The sequence below is a fragment of the Perca fluviatilis genome, chromosome 11 (assembly GCF_010015445.1).
Source record: "Perca fluviatilis chromosome 11, GENO_Pfluv_1.0, whole genome shotgun sequence".
Lineage (NCBI taxonomy): Eukaryota > Metazoa > Chordata > Actinopteri > Perciformes > Percidae > Perca > Perca fluviatilis.
The window spans coordinates 17,315,622-17,326,839 of NC_053122.1; the positions used below are offsets into that span (position 1 = coordinate 17,315,622).

The window sequence follows — 11,218 nt, forward strand, 5'->3', positions numbered from 1 at the left end:
TTTGGAAGGTAATGTGTCTGCTGGTGGTTGAGAGACAACAGAAGGGTCAACCCCAAGAGTCTCATTTTCTTCAGAGGAGGATGCCTCATAATCAGGGTCCTCCTAAACATTATCCTCAGTCTTGGACACATTCTCCTCTATGTCACTTTCAGTGTCAAAGAGCTGTGACAAAACTTTGCTGACAGAAAACCTTTTCTTGCAGGCCATTTTCAAATGAAAGTAAGTGTACAGAGAGAGCACATCGAGCACCAAGAGAAATGGCTTAGAAGGCAGCGGTGCCTGCGTGTGAGCTTTTATATGTTCGCCCCTCCCCTGTGTATCATGTGATACAAACCATCCCTGCGAGAACCATATTTTCCCTCCCTCAGAGTGCAGGAACAATATCTTCCCTCCCTCAGAGTGTGGGAACAATATCTTCCCTCTCTTAGAGTGCGGGAACAATATTTTTCCTCCCTCACAGAGAATGGGTGCGTGTGTGGGGTGGGGGTAGGGGAATTGAAGATTGTGAAATTGCAACAACCTGCATGTGAAAGTGACCTCAATAACAGCCAAAACAATCTCAGCAAATTTGTGTAAAATATTCATATTTTCAATGTTTTTTACAGCTAAAACAGCCTGGGGTCAAATTGACCCCAAGGAACACCGGTGCGTACAAAATGCATACAGGACATTGAAAATATATCATCATGTTAATTTTATGTTTACCCAGTTGTCCCCATTAAATTAGGAAAAGTCATTCATATGAAGCAAAAAAAATGATGTCAAGCACTTTTTTAGAGATGTTAAACATTGAATGGGGTCAAATTGACCCTAAGGATAACAGGAGGGTTGTTTTACATATGTGACCTTCTACCCCATCTCACCTCGCTTATCCATGTTGGTTTTCTCTGATAAAAACTAGATAATAACACGGTGAAGTTAAAAAAAGATATGTCATGTTTTGTAACTGCTGCACCTCCTAAATTTGTTGTGTGTGTGTGTGTGTGTGTGTGTGTGTGTGTGTGTGTGTGTGTGTGTGTGTGCGGTGTGTGCATGTGTGTGTGTGTGTATTATATAATTTAATATGACCAATCAGATGTAAGACCTGATGAACAGATCATACAACCTAAATTTGTTAAGAATCTTTTTACACAATGTGATGGGTACTTGAATGAAGATATTTAGCTTTCAAAACGATGATACAGCATAACAATACATTTTAATATCTTGTAAAATATCCAAAGTATACTTCAAATTTCCATACAAAAACTCAAAATTTAGCATTGACATTAAATAGTTATTTCCCTCCTGGACAGTGCTAAACTCTCTATTATCAGCGTTATTTAACATTTAGGGATAATTGCCAATTACATGTGAAGGACAGTCTTTTCATTACATAAAAAAAATGTGGATAAGTAAATGTTGCTGTATTTATTTTCCCACTCGTCTGCCACTCTACCTGCCTCTATCAGCCTTTTATGTGCTTTGCCCAAGATAGATTTTTTTTTTCAAATCAACATGTTGTAACTCAGGGAAAGTTTAAACTGTTGCAACATCATCTGGTTATTGAACTGCATGAACAAATACTGAAGCAGGATAAATCTAACCTGTTATGTTCTAACTGGTAAGAGCTCTAAAATATATATTTGTTTTATATGTATTTTGTAGTTTCTTTTTCTATATTTCTGTAAAGACATTATGCACACCTCATGTTACCATGCTGTAAGTGCCTTGAAAATATTTATCCTTCAACCAGTTTGGAAACAAGGTAGAAAGCTGTGAGAAAGAAGCACCTGCCGATATTTGTCGCTCTCTCATTGGTCTTGGAGAGAGAGAGCGACAGAGAGAAAATGAGTATAAATAGACATAAACAGTGAGGCAGCTTGTGAGAGTGGCTTTCTTCTTATCTAGGAAAAGCATGAAGTTGTTTATTCTGTTGGCTCTGTTCGGGCTCGGCCTTGCCCAGCACAACTCCCACTTCAGGCACGGCAGGACGGCAATCGTCCACCTGTTTGAGTGGCGCTGGGCGGACATTGCTGCAGAGTGTGAGCGTTTCTTGGGTCCCAATGGCTTTGGTGGAGTTCAGGTATGTACAGTACGGCTGAACATATGTAGTAATAGGTTCTAGTCTGGAGAAGGAGGATACTCAGTTATTTTTCTATTTTGAGGAGGTCTAAAATCACGATGCATGTTGGAGATGCATGTAGGGCAGTACAAACAAGCTGTTCAAAGACATTTACATTTATATTATCCATTGTGTCATAAACTCAATCATTGAAATGTAAAGGGGTATTCCAGTGATTTAGTATTTCACTTCCATAAAGTTGGGGGACTCACAAGACAAAAATGGTAAACCTATGTATCAGAAATAGACATATTCTGACTTTTATTATGGATCAAGCTCCAAACACTACATTTACCATAATGCACATTTATAGTGTCTTTTATTAGCCTTCCCTGAAATTTTTGTTTACACAGGCTGATTAGTACTCCTTGTGAAGATTAAACTGAAGTTCATGTAGAAAATTGCTAGTATATTAAATAGAACCCTATTTACAATGATCTTCGGTCTGCAGACAATTCCTGTATTAAAAGTGATGATTACTGTTCGTGCCCAGATCTCCCCTCCAAGTGAGCACATTGTGCTAGACCATCCCTGGAGGCCCTGGTATCAGAGATACCAACCAATCGGCTTCAAACTGTGCTCCAGATCCGGCAATGAGAACGAGCTGAGAGACATGATCACCAGATGCAACAACGTTGGGGTAAACTACGATGATTTAGTGAAAGGCATTAGGAACAATGGTCTTCTGTGTTTGACAGCACCTCATAAATCTATTGCGTTGTACAACACAACAAATTCTTACCAGATACATTTCATAACACTTGACGCTTTATGCATAAATATCTAACTGTTTCATAACAACAGGCACCTGTCATTTTAGAACAAAATATATTGTTGAAGAAAGAGCATCAGTTGAATGAATTAATGCGTCTGTCTTAAGGAATTATCATTCACTTTTTTGTTTAGAGTAATATTCTTTAGTTCTTAGACCACCAACATCACAGTTAACTAATAGTGAGCAGTGCAGCTTTGACATACTACTGTCACCTGAGAATGAATGTGCTAATAAAAGTGAAGAGGAATAAAAGGGAGATGTTTATCAAGTGTGTTGCACCTATATCTTGTATCTAGGTCAATATCTATGTGGACGTTGTCATCAACCACATGTGTGGCTCTGGCGGTGGAGAGGGAACCCACTCTTCATGTGGAAGCTGGTTCAGTGCTAGCAAGAGGGACTTCCCCAGTGTCCCATTTAGCAAAGCTGACTTCAATGACAACAAATGCAGGACTGGCAGTGGCGAGATTGAGAACTATGGTGATGTCAATCAGGTAATGAATGTCACTAGAAACACTGATGTAATTTTCAGCTTATTACCGTCATTCATGTCACAGCACTTTTTCACCCCATTCAAAGATTCATAAAAGGGAGTGTTAAAGGCAGGGTTTGAAACTATTCCAATATACACGTTTTATATATTGTTTAAAATGTTTTTTACACCCTGACAACAATCAATAAATGCTGTAATCCTGTAAAAACGTCCACCAATCACTCGTGGTCTGCTTGAAAAGAACCAATTAAATGCCTCCTTGTCGTGTACGAGCCTGAGCTCAATGTGCTTCATCTGTGCGTCAACTGTAGTCATGTTTGTTTTAAACATTGGGTATGATAATATTAGGTGTTTGCCTATGATATGAATGCGGCATCAAGTATAATTGCGGCCCTTTCTCCGCTTTGCTCTGAAGCAGCAATGCATCAGTGCTCGTGCACGTCTGTGTGTGGGTCGGAGCCCCGAGGGCAGGGCAAGGGGTTAGACGGAGCCCAGAGGAGATGCTACTTTCAAATCTTGCTTGCTTTTTAACATTACCAACACTGCCTTTAAGTCAGAAGCTTCCATGTAACGCCTGCAAAAAGAGAATGCAGTAATCAGTAACTTATTTACTATTATTTATCATTTATACAGGGAACATGAATAACCTGATTTCTCTGTGCTCATGTAAACACCATAAACAGGTTATTCATGTCCATGTCAACCTACTCATTGACTAATTCTGTGACTTTGAGGAGTTTTAAAACAAAAAACAACAAATGATTGCAATGTAAACAGTGTATTTGCCGCTCCAGGTGCGTGACTGTCGTCTGGTCGGTCTATTGGACCTCGCCCTGGAGAAAGATTACGTCAGGGGAAAGGTGGCTGACTACATGAACAAGCTGGTTGACATGGGTGTGGCTGGATTCAGAGTGGATGCCTGCAAGCACATGTGGCCCGGTGACCTGTCTGCTATCTACGGTCTTCTGAAAAACCTCAACACCACGTGGTTCCCTGGTGGCTCCAAACCCTTCATCTTCCAGGAGGTCATTTTTTTTTAATTGTTTTTTTTTAAGGAGTTTACTTGATTTTCATACCAAAATGGTAAAAAAAATTGTCAAATTACCAGCACGCAACTTGTAGTTTACTGTAGCGTTATGCATATATACTATAGATGCACATGTCATCTCATTAAAGGTGCAGTAAGCAATGCAGCATGAAGATTGTTGATATTTGAACTCAACTGCCAAACAAATACAGGCTGGATGAACTTATTTCAACTTGGAAAACATGGTACCAGTGAACACAAAACTGCTGCTAGTAAAACTAATTTGTATTCAAATACACAATGGACAGCTGAGATCTACATACTAGGATGTGATTGGATGAATACAAACCGCCCACATAACCAACATTTATGACTGCAAAACAGCAGTCAACAGATACAAATACTACTGATCCTATAGTATAAAAGGATAAAGCTGAAGGTGTTCAACTCAAAAAGCAAAGGTAGTAAGCTGTTAAAATAGCCTTAGATCTAAAAAATCCGTCTCTCCACTAACAACATGAATGTTTAACAGCAGAAATATGGTTATTGTTACTGCTGAATTAAAAACGAATGATTACTTTTTGTCAATCCAAAATTCAATGATATGGTGCAGTTAATCTAAACCATATCTGCTTTGAATACTATGGATGATGTGGATTATGTGCTGATTTCCCTCTAGGTTATTGACTTGGGAGGTGAGCCCATCACATCCAGAGAGTACTTCCATCTGGGAAGAGTGACTGAGTTCAAATATGGTGCCAAACTGGGAACTGTATTCAGAAAGTGGAATGGCGAAAAGCTGTCTTACACCAGGTATGTGTCTTTCTGCTGGTGTTCCTAAATCATATATGAAATTGATATATTAGAATATGTATTTAACCATGAGATAGTTACAATTCCCTTTGCTGCATACATTTTTGGATTGTACCAAATTTCTTACTTACTAGTTTTTTGAGAGAAAATTATGTGTCCAAACTTGGATGTTTTAGAAGTGAACTCCTGATTTGTAAAATTACAATCTTTTGTGCAGGAACTGGGGAGAGGGATGGGGTTTCATGCCCAATGGCGATGCTCTTGTCTTCATTGACAACCACGACAACCAGAGAGGCCATGGTGCTGGTGGTGCAGCCATTGTTACCTTCTGGGACTCCAGGCTCCACAAGATGGCTGTTAGCTACATGCTGGCCCACCCTTACGGAGTAACCAGGGTGATGTCCAGCTTCCGCTGGAACCGCCACATCGTCAATGGAAAGGTAGATTTTCCTTTTAAAGAGCCCATATTATGAAAAAAACACTTTTTCTGGGATTTGGGGTGTTCTTTTGTGTCTCTGGTGCTTCCACACACATACAAACTTTGAAAAAAATCCATCCATGCTGTTTTGAGTGAGATACAGGTTTCTGAATGTGTCCTGCTTTCAGTCTCCTAGTGAGCTGTTCAAAATCGGCCTCGGACTGTGACGTCACAGTCCAAAATGAGCTGGCTAACCACAACCGTTAGCTCGTAGCGTTAGCGTTAGCCGGCTAATGCTAGCGCTAGCCGGCTAACGCTAACGCTAGCATGCTACGTCGTTCTCAATAGCAAAGCACTGCTACAACACACACAAGTTCACCATAATCTACAAAAGAACTACTTACATGTGCGCCCTCATTTAGAAGTCTCCCAGCTAATCCTGCCTTGTAACTGTCTCTAGAGTTAGCTAGCTGACATGCTCTACATCTGAGCTACTGCGCATGTGCAGTGCAATCAAAGATAGTAGTGAAGAAGAAGATGAAAAGAGGTCTCACTCTGTAGCTAAAACAGAAACCAGGTGAAAAGAGGATCTGCAGCAGTGAGAGAGAGCTGTGCAGTACAACAACAATATGGTGTTTTTTGAAAATTAAACCATGTAAACCTATTCTGGTACAACATTAAAATACAGTTATGAACCTGAAAATGAGCATAATATGGGCGCTTTAATCAGGAACAATGATAACATGCAATGTATAGTGTTGATTTGGAATTATTTTTTGTTAAACTCATTAATCCATCATTATCTTGTAGGATGAGAATGACTGGATAGGCCCTCCCAGCCATGCAGATGGATCCACCAAATCTGTTCCTATCAACGCTGACCAGACTTGTGGAGATGGATGGGTGTGTGAGCACAGATGGCGTCAGATCAAGTGAGTCCCCAAAAAGCAAGAGAGGGAACTGTTGACCTTATACACAGAAAAGGAGTCACTTCGGCTTGGTTGTATGGATGTGCAAACTGTGTACATTATACTTCATGATTGTATTTTGTCATATCGCCCCTTTAGGAACATGGTTATTTTCCGCAATGTGGTCAATGGACAGCCTCACTCCAACTGGTGGGACAACCAGAGCAACCAGGTTGCCTTTGGGCGTGGTAATCGTGGATTCATCGTCTTCAACAATGATGACTGGTAAGGACTATTTGTTAAGTACTCTAACTGCTACTGACAAAATACTAATTTCATCTACTTAAATCAAGCAATAGCCAGATTAACCAAATGTATAGGACTGAATGCAGATGCATGTCAGCATCTTACAGACTGTAAGACAAATTAAGCAATAGCTCATGACAGGCCATAGTATGTTATGATTATATCACAGCTAAGGGGAGTTGTTCTGTCTGACGCGAATAATAAGGTTCACCATAAAATAGGCCCTCCTGGGCTGGCTGTCTGCACATAGAAAGGCAGTTGATAACGTAGGTGACATTAGCCTACACTAGCAGCTAGCATAGGATATTTCTTTTGCATAACGCTAAACAAACTAACCAACCGAGACAGCAGTAGACCAGCAACTCCCATGTTCTGCTAGGTAAAATTATTGTTTTTGTCAAATTGAGTCTGGTGGCTTAGAAATGGGCATAGATAACAGTTTCAGTTCCCTGTTGAAAAGAGCTGTCTGACGGAAAGGTACTGCGACAAATATATTGTACACTTAAAGGGATACTTTGCTGATTTTAAACCAGCTCTAGCTGTGTCATAACAGTGTGTGCAGATAAATGGTGTTCAAGGCTTTCCACCGTGGCGTCAGTGCATTTATCGGTGTTTTTTGCCCCCAACTGCTCCTTCCAGGCAGCGCTGCCTGAAAGGCACTAGGATTAGGCACTGCTTATGGTTAGGGTGAAGGTTAGGGGGAAGTGCCATCGAGCCATCAGTGCAAGGAGCTCGCCGCCGATCGGAGCACGCCGCTCCGTACTGGAGAAGGGTACTGCTCAATCCACTCGTCCATAGTTAGGCTACTCAGGACGTCAAAGTTAACCTTAAATGTTTCTATTTTGTATCAGGTTTGTTAGTATAATATTTTCTTTTCAGAAGTGAAGTGATAGTTATTGTGCAAAGCAATTAAAACATCATAGCCGTGGTGTTTGGTTATTATACTGTATATCACGGCCATGAACCAATCAGACTGCTTGATTTGAGCTAACCGTTTTATGAAATATATCTCACACATTGTTCATTGGACTCTTATGTCTTTCAAATCACATTATGTCTACCTCCTGAACAAATTGTGTTATAAACATGCACTACGAGGTGTATACAAAACTTCCAACAAATAATAAAACATTCTAATATTTCTCGTTTGGTTTCTTCCATTACATAGAACTGTCATGTCCTAATATACTACATCCTTTGTGTCACATGTTTATTGTTCCTTTCAAACAGCTGTTGCACCAGACCAGCTTAAATGGGCCAAGGTTATCCCATTATTCAAAGTTGACAGTCCATTATTATTTTCAAATTACAGACCAATTTCTTTAATACCATGTTTCTGTAAAATACTTGAAAATGTGTATATAATAGATTAATCAAATACTTAAAAGATAACAAGTTACTATATGACTATCAATATGGATTTCATGAAAAGCATTCTACCTCTATGGTCTTGGTCCAATTAGCTGACAGAATAGTCACAGCTTTAGACAACAAAGAATTAACAATTGATTGATTTGTCAAAAGCTTTTGACAACGTAGATAATAATATATTATATATAATAATAATAATAATATATAATAAGCTTCAAACTCATGGTGTTATAGGTACTGAACTTAATTGGTTTAAAAGCTTGTTCAACAGGAAACAATATGTAATTTGGAATGGAACTAATTTCAGGTTTTCCATACTAGGTCCTCATATACATTATGATTTGCATTTGATATCAAAAGATACACTCTTCATTTTATATGCTGACAATACCAATATGTTTCTTACTTCCTATTAAGTCTTACATCCTTAATGTTAAAAAGAGTGCTTATATGATCTTCAAGCCTAAAAATAGAACCATATCAGATCATCTTTGTCCCATTCTTATTGATAATAATGTGATCGAATATGTGTCCCATGCTAAGTTTTTAGGTGTAATCATTAATGATCAGCTTAACTGGAAAAAACACATCTTATGTGTCTAACAAAGTTGCCATAAATATTGGTATAAAATGGGTAAGACACATCTAAGAAAAAACCTTATGGATCTATATTACTCTATGATTTATCCCTCTATATCTTGTGGTAATATATTATGGGCAAGCACATATACATCCAGCCTCAACCCCATCTTTTTATTACCCCGTTAATATCCACCAGGGCGCCGGCGCCCCAGTTACGTAACTTACATAAGTTCGGACATGTTTCATAATAACAGTTTAACCACAAAAGTTCAAAACTTTTGTCAATATAGACATGCTATATGTTGCTAGATCGGTTAAATTCCACGCAATCGTTCAGTTCAAAAGGATCACAAAGTTTTCTTTAAAACAATTAATCCAAGTTCTGATCAACAGCATTTGAATGAAAGGTTTTGTAAGCCATCTTAAGGCTTTAGTATGTTTTTTGTGTGTGAGTAAAAGCATTTAGCAAGTGAGTGAGTAAGTGAGTAAAAGCATTTAGCAAAATTTGGTCACTTGGAGAGGTTTTGGAGAGGTTCAGGGGCACCAGTGACACCAAATACTGAAAACTCCCTAGCTCCCATAAGGTTAGGCCTAGAGTTTTGAAACTTTATACAGGTGTTGTTTGACAAGATGTAGAAGGTTTGTGTCATGTTCTGCATGCAAATAGGATTTATTTTCTATCTGTTGTATCCCCTTTTAATTTTTATTATTTAATTTCCTTTAAATATATGTATATTTTTTCTTTCCTTTAAATATTTATTTATCATTTGTTTAACATTTATAATTTGCAAATGTGTGGCAGCATGTACAGCTGTCTTTAATTTAATTTAATTTTATATGCACAGATAAGGAGAGAAAAGAAATAGAACTGCCTTTCTCTCCCTAATTGATCTTGATTGACTTACACCTGTTTGCATCCTGTTTTAATAAAAAATACATCTCAATAGTTTAAATAAGTTTCATTTTGATATTGTGGGGGTTTTAAAAACAATATGTATCTTCACCTTCAGGGACCTGGATGTGACCCTGAAAACTGGCATGCCTGGTGGCACCTACTGTGACATAATCTCTGGCCAGAAGAATGAAAGCAGGTGCACTGGGAAGCAGATCGATGTTGGGGGGGATGGCCAGGCCCACTTCAAGATAAGCAACAGAGATGAGGACCCCTTTGTTGCCATTCACGCTGACTCCAAGTTGTAAAACCATCATGTACAACTTTAAATAAAACTTTCAAACTTAAATTATGAACTTTTTTACTGATACAAAACGCATTTTAAAAACATTGATTTTTGTTTGTTTACTACATAATGTTTTAGAGAAAATGTGCACTGTTGCATCTGTAACACACCATTGTCACTGCATTGAAGTTTCTCTTTGAACTGACTGCAGTATCACGTGTGGAAAACTAAGAAGTTTAGGTAATGTACTTTCCTATTGAGGGTATGCACATCACATAACTGTATGTGGAGATCACAGAGTTAGAGCGTAAATTCTAATAATGACCAGAACAGTAATTTGGTTCTCAAACTATATTGGTAAATTTAAGGTGAAGTCAGACAGGTAAATTGAAATGGAAAGACTTTCTAGAATGAGCTGACTGTTTGCTGAGCCATGTCCTGTTAGTTACTGTTGCTATGCCTATCAGCTTTTAGATTAACCAGCTTAAAATGTTCAGTTTTCACATATGCAATTTACAATGATAATGGCGCCAGATTTACCACTAAAAATTCACAGTCAATTTTAAAACAATGGGTCTTCGAGTTCACACAGAAGTGAGCAAATGCTGCTCATTTCTAACCACAACCATCGATTTTGTTGGCTCAAAAGATAAATGTCGCTAGAAGATTTGATCAGCTGTAGCTAATGTAAGCTAATGCTAAAGTTAAAGTGAAAATGCTGTTTCAAAATGACTTTTTAATGTTATCCTACAAATGTAATGTTTGCAAATGACATAATTTGCCTGTTTCAGCAATACTACTATTAGTAAGCTAGTTAGCAGGACATGCTAATGTTTGCAGCTTACACTGGAGCAGATGCACACAGATTTACCTATAATGAGTTTTCTTTTTCTTTTTTTTTTACAGGCTTTTTAATCAGACAGTTATACAGTCAGAGTGTTCTGAACAAGACCTGTGATGCCTGTGAATGTCCTTCCTGCATTTTGTATTCTTCTCCTCCACAGGGACGACTCTTGCCATCACACTGCAGGCACTTCAGTTTGAGTGTGAAGTGCAACGCTGGCATCGGTCATTACTGCATCATTGGGGCCCAGAGGGCCAATGAGCCAACTTTGACTCCTTACTTCCTCCTTTCCACTGCCCGTCTTCCTGCCCCATCACCCTCACTTTCTTCCTGTCTCCACCTTCCCAGCCCACCTACTGAGTCTCCACTGTCAGCAGCTCTGGGCCAGTGACACTGGAG

At 38.8% G+C, this 11,218-nt stretch overlaps 1 protein-coding gene across 1 annotated transcript; it reads left to right on the plus strand.

The window, feature by feature from the left end:
- The first annotated feature begins 1,491 nt into the window (after window positions 1-1,491).
- amy2a (amylase alpha 2A) lies at window positions 1,492-10,038 on the plus strand. Its single transcript, XM_039816711.1, has 10 exons — window positions 1,492-1,603; window positions 1,891-2,065; window positions 2,598-2,744; window positions 3,176-3,373; window positions 4,167-4,397; window positions 5,079-5,212; window positions 5,430-5,652; window positions 6,441-6,562; window positions 6,698-6,823; window positions 9,808-10,038. The coding sequence occupies exons 2-10, from the start codon at window positions 1,898-1,900 to the stop codon at window positions 9,995-9,997; spliced, it is 1,539 nt and encodes a 512-aa protein (XP_039672645.1). The 5' UTR covers window positions 1,492-1,603; window positions 1,891-1,897; the 3' UTR covers window positions 9,998-10,038.
- The last annotated feature ends 1,180 nt before the right edge of the window (window positions 10,039-11,218 follow it).